The sequence below is a fragment of the Meleagris gallopavo genome, chromosome 8 (genome assembly GCF_905368555.1).
Source record: "Meleagris gallopavo chromosome 8, MGAL_WU_HG_1.1, whole genome shotgun sequence".
NCBI classification, from domain to species: Eukaryota; Metazoa; Chordata; class Aves; order Galliformes; family Phasianidae; genus Meleagris; species Meleagris gallopavo.
The window spans coordinates 8,785,261-8,806,260 of NC_139411.1; the positions used below are offsets into that span (position 1 = coordinate 8,785,261).

General features: G+C 41.5%; 1 protein-coding gene across 2 annotated transcripts in view; it reads left to right on the forward strand.

Moving 5' to 3' along the window:
• Window positions 1-477: 477 nt before the first annotated feature.
• The window catches only part of REEP3 (receptor accessory protein 3), a 37,633-nt gene continuing 17,110 nt past the window's right edge, over window positions 478-21,000 (forward strand). The window contains exons 1-3 of one of the 2 annotated variants that reach the window (XM_085229349.1): window positions 478-633; window positions 16,529-16,601; window positions 20,793-20,869. In XM_085229349.1, coding sequence (XP_085085475.1) covers window positions 602-633; window positions 16,529-16,601; window positions 20,793-20,869 — 182 coding nt within the window. In that variant the 5' untranslated portion in view covers window positions 478-601. Of the gene's footprint in view, window positions 634-16,528; window positions 16,602-16,896; window positions 16,960-20,792; window positions 20,870-21,000 lie in introns of those variants that run through there. The other variant, XM_085229350.1, reaches the window with a different exon arrangement.

Below are 21,000 nucleotides of genomic sequence, written 5' to 3' on the forward strand. Positions count from 1 at the left end.
CACAGTGCTCAGCCTGAGGCGCCGCACCCTGACCCGGGGGACGGCGAGGGGACCCAAGGGAGAGCGCGGCTAGGGCTGTGCAGCTCGGCCCGCCCCGAGCGGTCCCTGCGCTTCCAAGGAACGAGATGAGAAAGGGAGAAAGGCGCCGTGTTACATTCTTCCCTGATCAAATCAAATGGTACCTGCTCCTATCTCCTCGTGCATCAGCATGACGACCGTTGAGCAAAGGGTGTCTTCGATTTTCGGTCTAAAAATAGGCGGCGCTTTACGGCCGCGCTCACAGTGACTAATGCCGGCGCACCGGGCGGGCGCAGCGCATTATTACCGCACGACCTCGGGGGACAGCCCGGCCCCCACAGGGGGCTGCAGGGCAGCGGCAGGCCGAGCAGAAGGCCGTCACCGCGCCCCTCAGCACTGCTCCCGGGCCGAGGGCGGGCCGCGGGAAACACCTCGGCGCTCAGCCTCAGCCGGCACGGCGCGCACGCGCAGTGCCGCCGGCTCCGGCGGCGGGAGGGGAGCGGCGCGAGGGGCGGGGCGGCGCGGCGCGCGGCCATTCGGGCCCGGCTCGCCGAGGGGACGCGCCGCCGCCGCGGCCGCCGCGATGGTGTCCTGGATGATCTCGCGGGCCGTCGTGTGAGTGCCGGGAGCGGGCGGCGCCGCGTGCGTCCGTCCCGTCCCGTTCCGTTCCATTCCGGGGCTTCCCGCGGAGGGGGGCGGCGGGAGGGAGGCGGACCTCGTCGGCCCCCGGGCGCCGCCGTCGGGCCCCGGAGCAGGGGCGGCCGCCGAGCGGGCGCAGGTGGGGCGGGGGCGTCGCGGCGCCGCGTCTTCCTCCGGCTCGAAGCGGCCGCACCTCGCCGCGCCGAACCCCTCCGCCTATAGCAGTGTGGAACGCCGCTTCTGCCCGCGGCCCTCGGCGGAGCGAGGTGGAGGGAGTGGCGCGCAGCTGGCAGCGGCGGCGCGGAGGGCCCCGGAGCTCCTCGCGGCGAGTGCGGGCCGCCCCTGGGGCCGGGAGCGGTCGGCCGTCACGGTGCGTGGTGAGCGCCGCTCGTAAAGGGGTGCAAATGAAGCCGTGAGGGCGGATTTGTAACTGTCAGCAGCGTGTGGCGGCTCTGTCTGTGCCGGCCCGGTACTTGCTGCGTCGCTCGAGTGAAGATTGTGCTGCGTATGACTGCTTGCCGGGCTAACGAGCTGATCCTGCCCGCAGAGCGGTCCTGAGAGTGCCTGAGCGAGTGCCAGCAGGAGTGTGTGACCTGGAGCAGGGCTGATAAACAGGATTTCCTCAGTTAGTTGGTGACAAACAGCTCCCTGAAGCTGCCTGGTGTCATTTCAACTCGAGACTAGATGTGCTGTCAGATGTCTTCTCGTGCAAAGTACATTTGTTGGCCGTGGTCTCAGCAACCTACGCAAGTAACAGTCCCTCATCCTTCTTCCTGTCCTGCTGCTCTCCATGAGACACATCAGATGACTGGAATGGCTAAACAGAGCCATGTGTCGCAGGGCTAGAAAAGAATGATGTTGTCTGTGGGAAGAATTGCTGCCGTTCTGTCAGTGTGGTCTTCCCATGGGCAGTAGAGGGAAGATGCATACCCGTGCTTTCCATAAGTCAAACTAGCTGTTGAACCAGTTTCTGCTTGGTCATATAGAAACACCAAACAGAGAATTTTGTCTTTAACCATGTTTTAAACTGCACTGGCTGTAAAGGAAATGTCGACAGTGCTGGGCACCTCTATTTCCAATCACAAGGTTGTTGTTAAGTTGCTTGTGCTGGTTTCCCCTCCCCTTTGAAATTAGCTACTAAACAGTGTGCTTGCATTTTGAGGATTAAGTCTTCTGTGGGTCTGACCAATATCACAGGCATTTAAGGTGATAGCTGCTCCAGCGCACGGTTCTGTTGTAATAAAGGACAGTGCATTACTCCGTTTGGTTTTCTGCTTGCTGTTGCTGACTCACTTCTGTGTGCTCATTATTTTTTGCTAAAAAAAGGGAGTCTTTGATACTATTTATGAATCCTCTTCATCTTCTTGTGTTCTTGTTTCCCAGCCGCGGGACTTAAACCTTGCCAGTGCTCAGATTCCTGGGTAGGAAGTTCAGTGCATCCAGGAGAACACTTGCATAGCTTGGAAACTATTGTTTAACTTAATAAAGTAAAATTCACATAGAAAGGAAAGGTGAGAGATAGCATGGAGATAAGCATGGTATGATATGTTTTTAATAAGTAGTCTTCAGACTGTCCTCCTTGCCCTCTTTAGCTCAATATCCATTATACTGTCTTCCTCATTTTGATTTATTTTGCTTCCTGATATCTTTCCTGACTATTCCAGTGGCTATTTCTCTGACTTGTGCACCATCAGTTGGTTAGAACTATGCTACCTTTTCAATTAAGCCTGTAAGGAAGATGAAAGTACTTTTAACCAGTACATAGGTGCTAAGATCTGAGGTTTTCTCCTATTTACCGTATCAGTTTCATTTTTGTTTGATGTCTTTATTTTGTATGTGAGAGCCATATAGATTCTTTGCTGTCCATAGCAAGTCCAAAAAGCTCTGTTATCCTCTTTCAGGAAGATCTGTTGTCTTCACAAGTGATTGGAGGGAGCAACAGTTGATCTAGCTGCAACGCAGTACTCCTCTTCTGACTGATCTTTTCTTTTTCAAAGTGTAAAAAAAAAAAAAAAAAAAAAAAAAAAAAAAAAAAAAAAAAAAAAAGCCAGCAAAGAATGCATTTGTAGGTGTGTTGCAGTACTCTCTGAGTTTTCATGCAGAGGACTTGTCCTGACGTGCACTTCCCAAGCAAACTAACTTCTGATTCAGTCTGAGAACTTGTAATTTGGAGTTCATCAGCTAAAAATTATTTGGTTAAAGCTTGAAGGAACTAGGGAATGGAGGTAGTAGAGAATTAGAATTCTTAATTGCATGCGAATTGTCTTGAATAGTCATCATCAGGGAGTGGTTAAAACTCACTGCTTTACGTTCTTTGGCAAAACTTTGCTTTAACGAACAGTTTTGCTTGCTTTCTTTAAACACTTCAGCATACGGACTTGTGAAATACATTGTACTGGTTGTGTATCTTCTTTTTTCTGTTGAGAAGCGGAAGACTTGAAGCACATAATTAGAATGCCTTTTCATTTTAAGGTTTATGGGGCGCTGTTTAAAGTAACTATAGGTTGCTAGTAATTCCACTCTGGCTATTGCAACAGTTTTAAGAAGGATTACTGCAACATTTTTCTGTCTTTGCACTTCCAAAAAGCCAAGAAAAAGGTAATAATTTGTTTCAGAGTCTCAGAAAACTTTTCAAGTACTCAGTCTCTAATAGTGAGAGTTTTTAAATTTGTGGCTGGCTGTCTTGTTATCTTGTAGCCCATGTCTGACTAATCTGCTTTGATTGCTTGTTCTTCTCATTTATTGGATCTGAGCAATTATGTACACATCAGTTGCTGAGACAGTGTATTTAGTAGTAAACACACTGAGTACTTGTCAGTCACAGCCTGGTATGGATGAGATCAGACTATTCTCTTGTGCCAAGCAAAGATGTTGTACATCCTAAATAAAAAGGAGATGGCCATTTTGTTCTTGCAATCTGTTAAAGCAGACTGTCTGCTGTAATCTGTTAACTTTCCCCCCCTTCTCATGTAAAAATGGAAGTTACCCCATCTGTGTTGCTTTGCAATGCTCACTCTACCCCTGTATTTGAGCATGTTTTCCTTCAAGTAAGGTTGTTTGAAAGTCTCAGCTGTTGGAAGGGTGAGCTGTAGTGGTCTGCAGGAGAAAGCATTTTTCTGAGGTATTTGTAGCTGGTTTTTTTTTTTCTTTTTTCTTTTTTTTTTTTTTTCTGCCTATACCTATTCCCCACTCCCATCTTAGAGCCTTGCAAAGAACAAGGGTGCATGAATAAAACTTCCAGCAAATGTTCCATAGCTGTGGAACTAGGCGATAGCTTTGTCTAGTGAAGCTGGACAAAGACTGTCTGAGGCACGTGGGAGCTGACCTGGAGATGGGGATTAGCATTAGTCTTTCAGCTTTTGCTGCTCTGTTTGTTTCCTTAGAACTGTTAGAACTGTTTGTTTCCTTACAGTTTCCATGTAAGCGTGTATACTTTGTAAGCCTGGATTATATCTGCTCTTGAATTATAAAGGTTTTTATTAAAAACAAGTACAAAAAAACTTTTGTTCTTGTTTGCTAATCAAAACACTGTCAAACGTGTTGCTTGAAACAGCCACTGATCATTAGATAGAGTTGAGTGTGACAATACTGCTGATGTGGTGTGCGGAAGTAATAGCTGTATGCAGCCTGACCTTCAAGTCAGAATGGCCCTTTGTGGGAGAGTTCCTTCAGCTGTTTGTAGCCTTCTCTTGTTGTGCTTGGATGCTTCCAGCTGAATCCTGAAGAATGTTGAGTGCTGTCGGATCCGGAATGTGCTTCCATTGTAAAGACCCATAAATTGCAGCTGCACCTGTGGGGGAGAGGAGAAGGTGTCACGGTGAGTGAGATGGAGAGATGTGCTGAAATAGCTGTCTCCCCACAGAACTGAAGAGAGTCAGTCATCATGTGTCAGTTATCCTTGACATTTGATGCTATCCTTAAGCATCTAACTGGCATGTTGCTGGGAGGAGCCATCCTTTCACCCTTCCCCCATCCTCAGCTTTCCAGAGAGGCCCCAAGCTGTACGGCCACGGGACAATTCAGGTTGTTTTGTCAGCTGAAGCGTGCTTTAGAGAGGATCATCTTGGCTTAGTTCCAGTGACGTGCACCAGCTCTTGCTTCTGTCATGTAGTTGCTATGTGCCATGTAAATGCCATGCTGAGAACTAGAAGTTGCAGGAAGAAAATGGCACTGGTGTAGATGTCAGCATATTGCCAGGCGGGTTAAAGCATGCTCTGTGTTCACGTCCTTCACTTACATGTTGCTGCTTATTGGTTCTTGTGGTGAGTCTAGTTACAGTAGTAGTGGTGCAGCTGCTCTCATTAAACAAGGCCTCCCAGTTTTTAAAGGCTCTTAAGTTTTGTAATTAGAAATCTGTAACTATATATACGTCAAGGGACTAAGTATATTGTCCTGTCTATTGAAGGCTTAACGCCATTTACATAATTGAGCAATGAAATCATTAAAATACTTCTATCCGTGGTTCAGCTTTGCAGTTAGGTAACCCATATGTTCAGCAAAAAGCGTCTGCTGGCTAAGCTTGACTTGCAACACTTACTCTGTGAGCTCCTACAGTGCAGGATGACTGGGTCTGACAGAGTCAGAAAGGAGTGTGCCCACTGCCTGCCTGACACGCCTCTCCTTGTGTCAATGTTTGCTATGCAGTCCAGCTGCTCTTTTCTTTCCCGTGTTTATGGCTTTCTGTAGATGCAGAGCATGCGTGGTCAGCACTCGTAGCCGAGGGCGGTTTGGTGAACTAAAGCTCTCTGAAACAGATGGAGCACAACCAGGGGTGTACTGCAGGCTCTCACATTCTTTCTTAATTGTCTTGGCGTGTGCTCTGCTATAAAACGTGCTGAAATCCACATCTGTGTTCTATGTGCTGTAGATAAAGGAATACCAAGAACTGCGTGCTCTGGCACAGGAGGACATTTCTGATTAAACAAACAACCTCTACTGTCATACATTCTGCAAACCGACTTCTGCTTTGTCAGAGTGTATCTCAGCATCTCAAGATGTGCTCAGCATAGATGTGACTTTGTACTGTAACCAGTCGTTGCTCATTTTGTATATAGAGCCATGTCCTGATAGGCACTTATAAGGACATCTCTGGGGAAAGTCCCAAATGGAATCCTGATATCTAAATAAAATAAAAACTGCTTTGGCTTAGTGCTTTTAACCTTTGTAAGAAAATCTTTCAAAAAAAAAAAAAAAATTAAAAACATGGTGTGCAAAAATCTCTCTTCTGGTCTTTAATGTGCAAAGCAGCTTTTCCTGGGATTATTGGTCATCTTTGTTCTGTTTTTGAAACTTCAAAACATCCACTATTGAATGGAAGTACCTTCTTTAGCCCATCTAGGTAGTTAGAGAACAAAAAGCAGAAAACCATACGATCTTTGTGTTGTGGATCTCTCACATTTTAAAGGCTTGCCTGATTAAATTGTAGGAATTGACTGCAGGACAAATGAGGTGAGTTATACCAGGATGTAGGTAGGAAAGGTTGACTGACTGCTGTGCTTTTGCTGTTCAGTGTGGCTTTAAACATGGTAACCAGTGTGCTGAGATGCTTTAACACAACAGTTATAACTCCCCATGGAGGTTAGCTGCAGCCCGAGCCTCAGATAGTTCCCAGTGCAGTTTGTCACTGACAAAATAATGGGGTGGGACTTAGTTTCCTGTGTGCTCTATGGCACTCTGCAAACATTGACATGGAGGTAGGTTTACTTAGAGGAATGTTTTCCCTGTGTTATCATCTTGAAAATATTGTTCGATGTCCCAAAGACTGCTGGAACTTGTATTTGATGCTCAAAACCAGCATGGTGCAACTTCTTTCAAAAGCCTTTAACTCAGTGTAAAAATGCAAGGATCTGCAAAAGCAGAACTTTTCCTGAAGTGAGAAGTCTGACATAATGTTTTGCTTTCTTTTGCTAATAAAGCTGTTGGGACTTGCACTGCTGGAAGGGGAACACTGGAAAACAGTCTGTCCTTATGTCTTCCATCTGCAGTCTGGTTTTGTTATTTCCTCTTCCCAACTCCCTTCTCAGCGCATTGATCAAAGGCATGGAAAGGAGAATAATGAAAGTGCTCTCTGGCTTAGGGAGATCTTGATTGCTTTCGGTAATGTCATTACCTTAAGCTCTAATTGTTAAAGAAAAATGAATTGTTACTGTGCTCTTATTACTCACCTTTATCTGCTAACTTTCTTTCCACACTAGGGCTCTGTTTTGGAGCACATGGTTTCCCTTAGGTTTAAAAGCACGCTTAGTGCTACTCAAATTAAGCATATTTACAAGTAGGTTGCTTTAGAAGCCATGGATGGAGCTGACCTATTCACATTTTTCAGCAGTGAACAGCTGAAGATTTATGTAGAATACAATATGTCCACAGAAACACAGATTTTTAATGACTGCTTTAGCTGTCACTAGCTCACTGTCGATGCAGTTTAAACAGCAGTGGTTTCACAATTCAACATATAGAATTATCCCTGGAAGCTCTTTCTCAATAATAATAATAATAATAGTCTTGAAGACTTGGGACTTGCCCCAGCAGCACCTCACATTCATATGTGTGCATGTATGGTTGGGCAGCAGCCACTTCCACCCTCTCTGTCCTCTCCTGCTTTATTGAATGAATCTCTGAAGAATGAGGTTCAGAAGGGAGGGAAGTTGCTTCTCAGCATGGCATTTCTGATGTTAAGTTATGAATAGGGCTGCAGTTTATTAGAGATTCAGCATATTGTCAGTTCTTGACTTGGTATATAGCACTGTGCTCAGAGTTTTTCTAAGCACAAGCTGTAATTGAGGAAGTGTGTGTACTTTGGAATGTCAAGTCCAGATGTTATCTTAGTGGTATCTGCCAAATACAAATTTAATAGAAGAATCCTTTTCCTATGTACAGTGGGGAAGTTTGTTTTTTTTTTTTTAATGCTCTAAGAGGCTTTAGAAATGCCATCTTGGGTCTTTATCATTAGCAGAACTGTTTGGAAATCAGAAACCTTAAGGCAAAAATTGAGAATTAAGTAGCTTGTGATGACCAAAAGCAAAAAATAGTCACATGAAGAAGAAATAAGAGTTGTTGTATTTCAGTAGCTGGTGTTGTGTGGCTGCAGTGGCTGCACCACTTTTCTTTGCTGAAATGCATTTTTTTTTTCTTTCTCTCTCTCTTTCTCTCTCTCTTCTCTCTCTCTTCTCTCTCTCTTTCTCTCTCTCTTCTCTCTCTCTCTCTCTCTCTTTCTCTCTCTCTTTCTCTCTCTCTTTCTCTCTCTCTTTCTCTCTCTCTTTCTCTCTCTCTTTCTCTCTCTCTTTCTCTCTCTCTTTCTCTCTCTCTTTCTCTCTCTCTCTCTTTCTTTTTTTTTTTTTTTTAGGGTTTTCTTTGTAGAAGCTCTGCCTTTTGGCTGTTCTGCATCAGCCTCCATAGTCTATAAGATGTACAATGATTAAATTTGAGCTTTCTGAGCCTTTAGGTTATGAACCGTACTTTCCTATTTAAAGCCAAGCAACCAGACTCAGTATGGCTACATGCGGTCTGGTTTGTCTTTCATTTCTATGTGGCTTAGAAATGAAATGCGGTTTATCTTGGAAGAAGTAGAAGGAATTCTTAGTTGGGACCTCTCCTATTGTAAATGTTAGCTTCCTATAACTGGTAATTCTGATGTTGGTTGTGCTCCAGAAATGCTGAGAGAAGACATTCTGCTGCAGGAAAAAGCTGTGGCTGATGTGCAGTTCTAAACACGGTGAGATTCTCCAAAGTTTCTAGCTGATCAACATCAGGTGAAAAGCAAAGTTGTTTTTTTAACTGTGTATCATCCTATGGTATTGGAGGGATTGTGCCTAGGCTGTAGGTGATGTTGAGGCAGAGGGCAGGAGGGCAAAACTCCAGTGCAATGAGTAGTTTTAAGCCAGTTTTCAGAGCTGAACCTAGAGCTGAAGAAAGCTCTAGGTTCCACAGATGGTAAGAATGAATATAACTTCAGGAGGATATTGAATGTTTTTCCTCTAATATCAACAATAAAATTAGAGGTACTATGTTGCTGGACTTCCATAGCTCATGTTGGATGTTAAGTCACATTTTTCCTTACGCAGCTCCTGAGATGATGGATGAAAGATGCTTGAACAGTTTGGTACAAAGAATTTCTCCTCATCTGGTGCAGCTGAGACTGGAAGGCACGTACGATGTAATATTGCACGAGATTTCTGTGATGGTTTCCAGAGCTTGATCTTGAAGATAACATAACTTGGGGTAAATAAGCCCAAGTTAAAGCTTTAAAAACAACTCCAGATGACCAAAAATGTCTTTATCCCAGCACTCAGAAAGGATTTCTGCCACAAAGTAGTGAATTATCTTGCTTTGGATCTTAGATATGTTATAGAGTGAGGCTACTTTAAGCATTCAATAGAGTTGCTGTAATGGTTTTTTTTGATTGCTTTGTTTTCATTCTTCCCGAGTTTTCCTGGTGTTTGTGTTTTTCACAGCATTTGCTTTTGTTTCCATCAACTGCAGAACTTTGTTCCTTGCCTTAGTGTGGCTCTGTTCAGCTGCAATGTCTCACTGTGTCAGTTACCATTTTGTACTGGCTAGAAAAACATTTTCATTATGCAAACTTGAATGTTATCTGGTCCTTTTGCCAGTGTGAGGATCTTTGAGATCTAAGATCTGAAATTTAAGAGCATTAAATGTGTTTAAAAACTTGCAGTTGGCAGTGCTGAGATGATAGTATTTGTTTTATTCCTCTGATACTTGCCTTGCCTCTCCAAACATCTGACTGTTTTTTGCATGTTCTAGAAACTTGTGTGGCATGAAACCTCTGAAAAGAAATGGCTGCTGACTTGATGTGAATTGGTTCAAGTTACTCTAATGAACAATTTTTCAGTGCGCAAATTAAATTAAATGGAAGATGTTTGCAAGGTCTGGCCTCAGTATAAACGACATAATGTTCTTACACATAAATTAAGGCTTATTTAAATTGTAGGAGTCTTGAATAATATTTTGAAGACACCGAGTAAAGCTAATATTAGCAAGAAGGTAAATGAGAGAGCCAGGTAGTTGTTCTTGACTTCAAATTACCAGAGCCGAGAAGTTACATGTTAAAAGCACATATAATTTTAAGCTTCTTGATTAAAATGGAATGCCTCACTTTGGAATTTGTGGTGTTTGTGTTACTTCTGTTCAACACTTCATCTGCATGAAACTAGTGATGTGTCTTAGGAGCTCATCAGAAGTATCCTAAATTGACAGGATCACATTGCTTGTGAAAACAGTATGATCCTCCAATGGTAGTAAATGTAAAGAACTGTTTCAAAAGCAAGTGAGCTCGTTAGCTTGTTTCTTTATCAACTTTGCCATGATTATATAAACTCTTTTAAAATATACTCTTGTAATTTAGATCTTATGCTACATGGCTCTTTCTTTGTACATATGTATAGGCATCAGCTTTCCTCACCGAACCTCAAAATATTTACAGTCTCAATTATTTTCTTGCTCATCTGCTCTGTGGAATAAGCTTATTGAGGCATGTGCTGAACATAGAAAACACTTGTTGAAAACTTGAGTGAGTTTGAATTTTTTTTTTTCTTGTAAAAATAAAACAAGCAACCAAAAAAGCAACAAAATGAAGCAGATCAACTGGTCTCTTCTAAGTGACACCTTCAATCCATCCACCAGTCCTTACTGATCATGAAAAGAAAAGCATGGTTTGGTTCAAGGACATATCTTCTACTTTGACCAGAGGCACTCCAGCTTCTCGAGGGCTGTATGAGAAGTAGGTGTAACCACTGATAATTGTTGGTTAGTTCTTGGTGTCCAGTCACGTTCCTGCATGATGCTGCAGGTGGCTGCTCAGAGGCCATGAATACTTGACTTCCAGTGGCAAACAGTCATAGCAATGAGAGACTTCAGAGAGTATTAAGGTAGATTTGAAGGAAGATAGTTTATCTGAAGTTTGAGTAAGTGTGAGCAGCTTTGGGAATTGGTACCTCTCCAGCAGGGATGAAATTCTGCTCTTGAATGAAGAGTTAAGTCAAAGATTTTACAGGTTATCACTTGGTGTTGAAGGCCTTCAGTGTTGGTTCTTTATCGTGTGGAGATTCTAGAGATGAATCACGTGGGAATGTTAGAAGAGTCTTGTTTTGGTTGCTTGGAAGCTATGAGATCACCTGCTGACTGTAGTGTATACGTGGCTGATTTTAGTATGTAAACAGGAAACAGCGCAGGGATATTCAGGACACTTATTACAGTAGAAGTCAAGCACGTGTTACATCCACTAATAGGTAGGCTTGCAGAGGAGTGGCTAAGACTTATGTAACAATTTCTATTCCTACTGCATTTTCTGTGTGCTTTCCAGTATTAGCTTGTTAGAATTTTCCATACTGCTGGGTTTTTATGTTTTTTGTTTTTTGTTTTTTGTTTTTTTTGACTGTTTTGAAGAGGATTTGAGAGGTTTCTTTTCAATTGTGATGGTATCTCCAGGCTTATACCTGTGACAAGAGGTGAGTTGCTTTATAGGGTTTACATCCAGGTAATGCCCTTAGAAAAGAGAAATCCTTAGAGAGCTTGTTATACATGCAGTGATGCTGCTTCTTCATGTCACAGGGTCCATGATGACCTGGTAAAAGAGTGTAGCTTTGCTTTAGGAGTTGGGTACAGTGTTCATATCTCCAAAGGGACTTAAGAGGAGGCTGATACAATGAATATACAGCATGTTCATTGCTGAGAGTGGGACTCGGGGCACTTGCATCTGGGTGCGTTGCTGGCTGGCTGAACAGGCCCAGTAGGCTGCGAACTGTGTGTATGTAGGCTGAGCTGGAAATTAAAAGTTGATTCACCCTGAAGGAGGTAACTTATCTAATGTATGTGTGGGTATTGAGTTAACTGTCGATTAAGACTTCTCTAATTGTATATTGTTGTCTAGAGCTTTGTAGTAGCAAATAGAATGAGTAACAGGCTACCTAGAAAATACTGTGAGAGTTTCTAGTGCTTTCAACTATGGGAATTCTTAAAAGAGTGTATTAAAATGGTATTTAATGGTGGCAAGTCTTCATTTCAGACTCAAAAAGAAATTTCGCTGTATAACAAACAGGTTAATTAAAGATAGCAGTACTTTCTTGGCATCTAAGTCTTGTTCTCTCAGAGAGAAAGCTGGCAAGCCTATGCAAATAGGCAATCGATCTTACTGGTGTATCTTGGCCATGAGTAAGATTCTAGTACAGAACATCCTTTATGGGAGATATTTTTTTTCCTAATATATATTTATGCTTTGTCTTCTTTCAGACTTCTTGCAATGATTATTATGCATAGGAGTATACTTGCATGAAGACAGAGAGGTGGGGGGAAAAGAAAACAAAAGTAGAACTCAAATTGGTGGGAAGTTCAGGAGTTTATCCCTATGTTCCCTTGTCTCGTTTTTGTCTAAGCCTGTTTTTTGTAAATACTTAGATACATACTCTTTAAATGTAGATTATTATGACTAGTGTTGCATATCTGAATGTTGACCAATAGCAAAATGCAACTAAATTTTGTCAGGTGTTGAGACAGAAGGTCTTCATTTAGTGTAGTGCCTTTCAAAAGCACTCAAGATGAAAGCGTTGTGCTGAGCTTTCGTTTGTGTGAACACCAAAAGCTAAGGTAGCAGCTGGCTTAGTGTGGGACTTGGTGCTAAGCTGTAATCCTCAGGGTGGGGGTGCCAGTGAGGCGTGACTCAGGGTCTTTCTTTCTCTTCGGTTGTAGTTTTTTTTCCCCTTTAACAGGGTTCTTACAAGCACTGGTTATGCTCTATGTTGATCGTGAGTATACCACACAGATGTTTAACAGGTACAACTTATTTCAAAGCTTATCATCTTTTATATATTACAACCCCCCCTTCCTCCCCCCAGAAAAGATGAGCCCTTTTTACAGGGAAGACTTGTAAGTACATGAATAACACGTAGTCTGAGCAAGTGAATTATTGCTATTCCAATGTGTGTTGATCAAAACCCTAGAGATATTTGTTAATGGGTATGACCGTATATATTTCTTTTTAAGTCCAAGACCAGCCAGCCAGAAACTCCAGTACCATTCTTCAGACTGAATTTCATTCTGCTGTTTAGTTTCCACTAGCAAGCTTCCCTTTCAAAAGGAATCTTAAGTTAAACCGTCTAAACAAGGCCTGAAACAGTAGTTGTACGTAGTGCTTACTATATACAAGTTTGTGCACAGATATTGCAGTATAGTTAAGGCTTTGATAACACACACACACACACCTGGAGTCATCTGTGTTACCTCTAGCAGGTATTTCCATGCATTTCTTGTTCTTATAAAGCTTGTGTGTGAAGGGAATGGAAGATGCTCCTGTTGTAAATCACAGTGAAAGGCTGCTACTGGGACGGGATCCTGGATGAGGTCAGCAAAGTAAGAAAGTGTGTCAGGTATTCATATTCACTTCCATGATTTTGTGCAGACAGGGTAGATTTATTTCTTTGCTCTCCAACCTGACAAATGCTGTCAAGTGATTGCTCAGGATGTAGCTCCATATTAGTAATGTAAATGCACACATTAATGAATGTTTGGTTCCCTATCAGTCTGTGCCAAGTCTGTCAACCTGTCAGTGGGTGGGCAAATCGCTCTCATCTGTTATCAAACTTGTTATGGCAAGCATAGCAAATGACATTGTCCCCAGAGTATCTTACATTGACTGAGTGTCCTGAACAGCTTGTACTATCAGGGAATACTTGTGGCTTTTGTCTCTGCATTTCAGAGAAACAAAAGAATAAAATTCCAGACACCCTCCAGTGCTTCTGGCAATCCTTTGGCAATGCCAGTAGACTGAGGTTGTAAATAAGCTGTTGTTTTAATGGCTTTGTGTTTTGGGAGTGTTGATGCAAGCTGTACTTCTGAGAGACTTAGACTTTTATAGCATTGTATAAATATAGAATATGTCTAAAAATAGTTATTTGCATTATATACAAACCTGAAAACATGAGTGTTGTTTACTTACCTGGCTGAATGTGTTCTGTGGCCAATATCTCATTAACTGGTCAGATATGAGTTCTGTTGCTTCACTTCAGAAATTACTGTTTCAGAAAGTTGTGTGCGATAGTGCTATTTGAAGTGTAGGACTATTGATTATGTGATAACACGGGTCATGTGTGTTTTAATAGCTATATTGATACACAAATGCATTGTTCAAGATTTTTCGAGGCTTTGTTGGTCCTTTTTGGTTTGGTGGGTTTTTTTTTTTTAGTTTGTGTTTTGATTTCCATCTCATAGTGTGTTTAAGAAAGATCTCTCTTGGAGTGAGCAGAATGTCCATGGAGGAGGTGGCTGCACCAAAGGAGCAGTGCTGCACTAGCTGCTGAGTGCAGCTGGGAAGCAGCAAGAGCTAGGTGTACGATTGGCAGAGAAATCACATTGGTAAGCAGGATTACCCCTAGATCTACTGGGGAAATAAAGTAAATGACATCACGTTCGGCTGAAATCTGTTTCCATCTGTGGAAGCTGGCTTTGTTCTTGTCTGCTACATTAGTGTAGTGTGCTAATGTATGCTGTGAAGTACAAAGTAGGTTTTAAAAATAACACTCAAGCTTTTATGTTTGAAAAGCTTTGGGCTAGTCAGTACATCTTTCAAATGCATTGTATAGTTACTGTAAAAATAGCAGCGGAAGAATGTGCTTATAATGTGTGACAGTAGGTACTGCTAACAACTCTGAGGTGTTTGGGGTATTGGTGTGAACAGGAAATGCTCTGCTGTCCTAGCTTTGTCAATAGTGTGGGTTGTACCCAGGCTCCCTTCTGCCGTTCTCTGCCCCTGTCTTCAGTCAGCTGCAGTGAGCAGCCGTACCCTTGGCTCTGCACTAATCTGTGATTTGTAGGGTGAGGGCAAAACTGAATTCGCTGGAATAAAGATCTGCTAGTTGGGGAAAACCAGCTACCTTTGTCACGTCTGTGTTGTGCTGGGTGCCATTCTGTTTGTCACTTGAGGTGTTCTGTAGCTGAGCTTTGTGAGCTTCTTATTGCTACTTCAAGAACAGTTGTTCCCAAAGCAGTGCTCTCAAAAAGAAGTCACGTTATATCAGATGAGCTAGCAAACTTCTGAGGATGTTACAATTGGAAAAAGTTGCTGTTTTAATTTAAAATTAAAACTAAACTTTTAAAAAAACAGCGGTGTTAATTGACAGTTAATTGAATGGAAAACTGCGGACCAAAAGTCTATTCAGTAAAGGATGGAGACTGTTTTTCTTCTGTATGCTTCGCAGGAAGAAACTTGCATGTGCAGCCTGCAAACAGCCATATAAATAACTTTGGACTGTTTTTGACAGTTGTTGTGATGTGCTTAGGTGACCAGTAACCACTGGCATGTAATTATGAAGCCACCTTACAGTTAGCAGTGGTTATGATGTTCACAAACCTCTTTTGTGTCCTTACTATTCGAAGAAATTTCCATGCTTATGAAGTCACTATTACAATTATTGGATTAATGAGGCTTTCCTTTATCACTGGTGCTTAATGGTTCTAGTTTCAGCCCTAAGGAGCAGGAAAGGTGAGCACCATTAGAGCTGATGGGTTGCTGAATGGAGGATTCCACAGGGACAAAGGAGAGGAAGAGCTCTCTTCTGCAGGAGTTGATCCAAACGAAGGGTGTCAGGTCTAGTATTCCTTCTGCTTCTGTATCTCGTGTTGGAGTTCACCGAGGATTTCTTGGATCGATGTTGTCAGGATCTTCTCTTAGTCAGAAGGAATAAAAACATTTGGAGTGTTTTGACCCAATATCAAATGCATCAAACTCTCAACCATATGCCCTGTATATTGGGAAAGCTGTAGCAATCTTTGCTGTTAGTGTGCTGCAGAAGGTGAAGGCTCTGGGGCCTTTTCCATTACAACAAACAAACAAAAAAACAACAAACTGCTACTTTTTGTTTTGTACTCCTAGTAGTACTGGTTATTTAAAGCTACAAAACATTTACATGTTAGTTGATTATTTACTTTGGTAGATATTGACTATTTGAATGTAAAACGTACATCACTCAGGCGGGCCCTTTAAGATACCATGTGATGCTTCTTTCTTTGCATGGCTTTAAGAAGTTTAAGTTCTGTGCTTGCTGAGGAGATTGCTGGGTATCCCTAGTAGGGTAAATTTCTCCCGCACATAACCATCCTCAGCAATTGGTAAGCAGTGTTGCAGTGGTGTTGCAGACTTTGCTCTAGCTGCTGCTTTAGGCCGTTGGTGCTAAGGGCGGGCAGGTACCTGGCTTTGCACAGTGTGATAAGTGGTGAGAGAGGGCGTGGAGCTCTTTCAAGGAGATGGCAACTACTGCTGTACAATTTATCATAAAGAACAGTTCCTCCAGTTTGTGGGCAATATTTTTAGTAAAACCGCTGTGTAATAACAAACTTCTGTTACAACAGGTCTTTTCTTCTGATCCTGCTCTCACCGTGGATTGGATAGCACCCTCTCACTTTGCTCTCTGCACTTTGAGGAATTTTAGTAGAAACTGGCTGTCTAAGCAAAACTGAATTAATTCCCACTTGCCTGTATGTCCACGTGTTGGTTTTGAAAAGTTCTAGCAAAAGAAACTCAAATAACGGAACTCATCTTATTTTGTTAGAAGTGCTTTTGAAGTCTCCTGCTCATCTGATAATGGGCAGAAATACTTGTTCTGGCTTATCTCCTACAGGTGGTCTCACAAAACTGCTGTCTTCAGGCACGCGCTTTTCTGTTGGTGTTGATTTATTCTTACATACTGCAGGACTCCCTCCAAGCAAACTGTAACACTGATTTTTTTTTTTAATTTTTTTTAAATTTTTTTTTGTTTCAAATCAGAGAATGGTGTTTTCGTTAGTTGGATTGCTCTGATGATGTATTGTTACTGCCTTGCTGTGTATGACACAACTAATTCTGAAAACTCTTCTTATTTTCTGGTAGGCTGGTGTTTGGGATGCTGTATCCTGCATATTACTCATACAAAGCTGTGAAGACAAAAAATGTGAAGGAATATGTAAGTCACGCTCCTTTTAATTGCTTAATTAATTAGATGCCTCTGCTGAGATAAAGCAGAGACATTTTCATTATGCAGTGCAATAAATTGTACGGAAGTTTGGTTTGATCATCTTGGCAGTAGATATAAAACCTGTGTGAACGTAGTGGCAGTGCTATGTGTTTTGTTTTGAATGATAAAGTTTAGTTTCTGAAAGTTTTCATATTGGAATGTATCCAACATACTGTGCTGTCTAAAGAACAGGAGGATTTTAAAAAATAATTCTTACGTTAGCTTTATTTCAGTTAAGTACCTGAAATAATGCAATTCTATGCAGGGAGGAGGGAAGGAAGTTTCCGAATTCTGCCAACACCTGTGGGTAAGCTGTGACAGATTTGCTTCTTGGTGACCATGTCAGTAGTAGCAGTGGTTTAACTGTTAAATGGAGATCAAGAGGACATTCAACCTGAGGAAAGGGATAGCTCTAGGTAACCACTGCTCTTCAAAGATGAGGACAAATGTAACCGGGGGGGGAGAAGATCTGATTAAGACAGTGGAGAAGAGCGAAGCAAGCCAACATACCCAAACCATTCTATGGGGAAAGACGTTTATGTGGTTCAGAATCCATCTGTTTCAAAGTGAACAATGATGATTATTGCAAAAATGACATGCAATTGTGAGAAGCTTTGGTCACTGAGTTACTTGCCTATTTTAAGAGACAGCCAAACTTGATTTTGGCAACTAACTTATTGAACTTCAACTTGGCTCCTTGACTTAGGATAGTCAGTACCGTTGGAATTTTAATTTGGCAGTTGTAGCTGTGACTTAATGCTGCTGTCTGGGTGTTTAATGGTGCTGCTCTGTACTTTGCTGCAGCATCTGAATGCAGTAGCTGTTGTTCCTCCTCTTGTATGTCTTGCATGCTTGGTTGCATCATCAAGGCTTCAAAGTGGACCTTGTGTTCATACTTCTAATCATCTTGTACACAGAAACCACACCTTATTTGTGCATATAGAGCTAATGCCTGCCACAGGTAAGCTTCTAGGAGGAAAAAGTGTCAAAAGTATGAGAACTTCCTCTGTACTGTGCTTTCTTTACCTGTCAGGAAATACATAATGCAAAGAACATAAATCAAGTTTTCCTCCTTGCTCTCTCAAAAAGCATCTACAGTGTTAATAGAGGATGGCAGTTGCCAATTCTAATGCAAGAAATAATCTTAAGAAGTGATTAACAGTATGTTTTTTAAAAAATAATAATAAAAAAAATACTGTGACGCTAAGATTCTGACTCAATTGTCCAATTAGCAGAGATTTTTCTTTTTTGAGATGCCTGTCACCCCCGACCTTTAGTAGAGCCTCAAATTGTAGTTTTCCAATTGTTTCAAATTTTATTCAATTTGAAAGCACGATTTTTCAATCAGCTGTGGTCTTTGACCAGTCTCTGCATCTGCAGTTGCATCCACAATGTTCCCGAGACTGAGATGAATAAGAAACATCACATTGTTGTAAGCATTCTTTAATTTTTCAGTGCAGCACTAAGACTTTTTCACAGCTAGGGAATGACAGTGATTCCTCAGTGAGTGACCACAACATTGCCAGTTGGGATAAATGTCCAGATAGATCTTGGGAACGATCCATGTTTCATCTTCCCATCTGGGTCATTTTCTTCAGAGAGAGTGTAGGTTACCGCAGGGTTCCAAATGGCACAGCTCTGCTGCCAGTCATGTTATGGCCCAAGCCCAACTTCCTTACCAGGGCTGTGTGTGGTTCAGGACCATCTGTTTCTGTTTACAGGATTTCAGGAGCTTCATACCAGTTACATTTTGGACATAGCCACTGCTTCTGCCAGGTTTTTGGTTTTGTTTTGTTGTTTTCTTTAATGGTATCTTGACATACTGTGTAGGCCATGATGCTGCAAAATGTACACAGATAATTTCTGAAGAAGTGAGGGGTTATTGCTTCTGTTTTTGATAATATAAGGAATGCGTGGACTTCAGGTTCTAGAAATTAAGATCTTTTCCTTTGAGGAGAATTATTTGTTCTTTTAATTACCCTGGTTTAATGGAATGATTGAAGATCTTTGAGGAGTTTTTTCAGTGTATTGCACCAAAGTGCCTGTAATAATCATCTGAAACTTAGTTTGGAAGTCTGAACAACCAGACTTCTCAACTTGGCTTCAAAATCCTGACTTGAAAGGCTGTGTGTGCTTCAGCTGAAGCCAACAAAGATGAGCTTAACACTCAGTAGAAATAAAAGCCTGACAAAATAAATCTGCAGTAGCCCTTTTAACATAAAAAGCAAAACCTAATCAAAGCTTCTGAAGCTTTTATCTTGAAGAGTTGAGTTGGTAATGGTCTGTAAGGCAGCATCAAAATATTGAATATCACCTTTTGTTTTTCTTTATGTTTCTGGTATGGAAGCCACTGAATTGCATAGGCTCACTCATTAGGGATAGTTTTGGTACAAAGTGCATTAGTTCAGTTGGGATATAATTTGACCTTCTTGAGAATCTTTGCCCTAGCAGCAGCAGGACTCCTGGCAGATGTCATGTGCCCTTCTGCGGAGCGCTCGCTTCTCTTCACAGCATCTGGAGAGAAATTCACCTTCTTATGTTCCTAATTGGATAAATAGATGTTGATTAAATAATGAGTAGCCTGGGAAAAATATGTGGGAAAAAATCAGTATTGCGTAACATTTTAAACATGCAAAATTGGAGCAAGGATAGATTTATTTTTATTCAGGTGTTGACTCTGGTTCATGGAAGGGTCACCAGTCTAAATGTCACATGGCCTGTCAGAGATGACTTCAGCTGTTGTGTACGTTTGTCTTAGCTTAGTCAAGCCTGAAATATCTAAATCCTCTGAGAGACTGAAGCAAAGTGTCATCACATGACTGAGTTTCTTTTCAAAATGAAATGCAGAAAAGTATTTAAGATAAATAGGTCTCATGACAAAGGAAGTAGTTTCAAAGCTTAATGCACAGTTATGGAAAAGGCAGCAGCATAGCATGAGGTTTTAAGACTTACTGAAGTCCACTTCAAAAAAATGTATAGATCAAATCTGACCCACATGCTTTGTGGGAAACTATGTATACTGCTGCTTTTGAAAGAGACTAACATGAATTTAAGACTTGAAATGAATTTACTGGTTGCAGCAGTTGCTAATTATTATTATTTTTTTCGAAGCATAGATGGCATTAGAATGTAAAGAACGTGGGTGTTCAGTTAAGCACTGCTTGTTCAGTTGTTTCTGATTAGCACTGACCTATTTTGGAAAAATGTTATGCTTGGCCACTGATGATTTAGAGAAGACATGCATGGAACTACTTCTGTAGTATTTTTTCTGAGAGATGTAATCTGTCTAGAAAGAAAAAGTCTGAACAGATGTTCAAGGAAATTAGAGATGTAATTAACTACTAAAATACAGGTTTGAGGGTTTTTTTAAAGAGCATTGTCTGATTCCAAAAGAGTGATGTATAGTGTAAATCTTAAAGCAGCAACAAAAAAACAAAACCCGAAACAATCCCACCCCCCCCTCCAAGCCAAACCAACAAAACCTCCACATGCACAAATACAAATAAACTCTGAAGCATTAAGGTGCATAGATGTCAGCTCTTTTGTTAGCACAAATTTTGTGGTTCTTGGCATGTGAATAGCATTCAGGTTCCATGAAAATGCTCTTGTTCTGCCTTGCTCCAGCGTCAGTACTATAATGTCAAGTACATATGGAGAACCTAAATGCAAAATATAGCTGAATAACGTATGTTGTGAAGTGAAAGGAAGGGCTACTGACTTACTAATGCTGAAAATTTTGACTGTGCTAGAAACATGCAGATGAGTGAAATATTCCTTAGTGCTGCACTGGGAGTTGCGCTTCATACTTATGATAATTACTCACTCCTTACAGTATTTTTTCTTTTTCCTCATCATTAAAGCTTATTAGACTGGCTTCATGGACTTGATTCTGCCTCTAAGTGAGGTGGTGACCCTGGTGACCCAGGTATTTCACCTAGCTCATGGCTGCCGCCACCAGTTTTTACAAACAAAAAACCTTCAGGGCCTTTCTATAATTTCAATTGAAGCCAGACTAAGATGCTGTTGAAGTTCTTGCTTTGACAGATTTGAACTGATGGACTGTTAAATGTATTGTGTATTCTAAGTAAAGGAAAGAAAAATGAAATAAATTCTTACTGATGATTGTGTTTTAATTTTCAGGTTCGCTGGATGATGTATTGGATTGTATTTGCTCTTTATACAGTCACTGAAACAATAACTGATCTAACAATCTCTTGGTAAGAGCGTGCTTTCTACAAACAATGGATGCAATGATATTTGATTCTCATGTACTTTGATTTGTAGTGATGCATCTTTATAAAAAAAGAGGCTAAAATAGGCTTGTAGGGAGTATAATTCTCTTTACCCT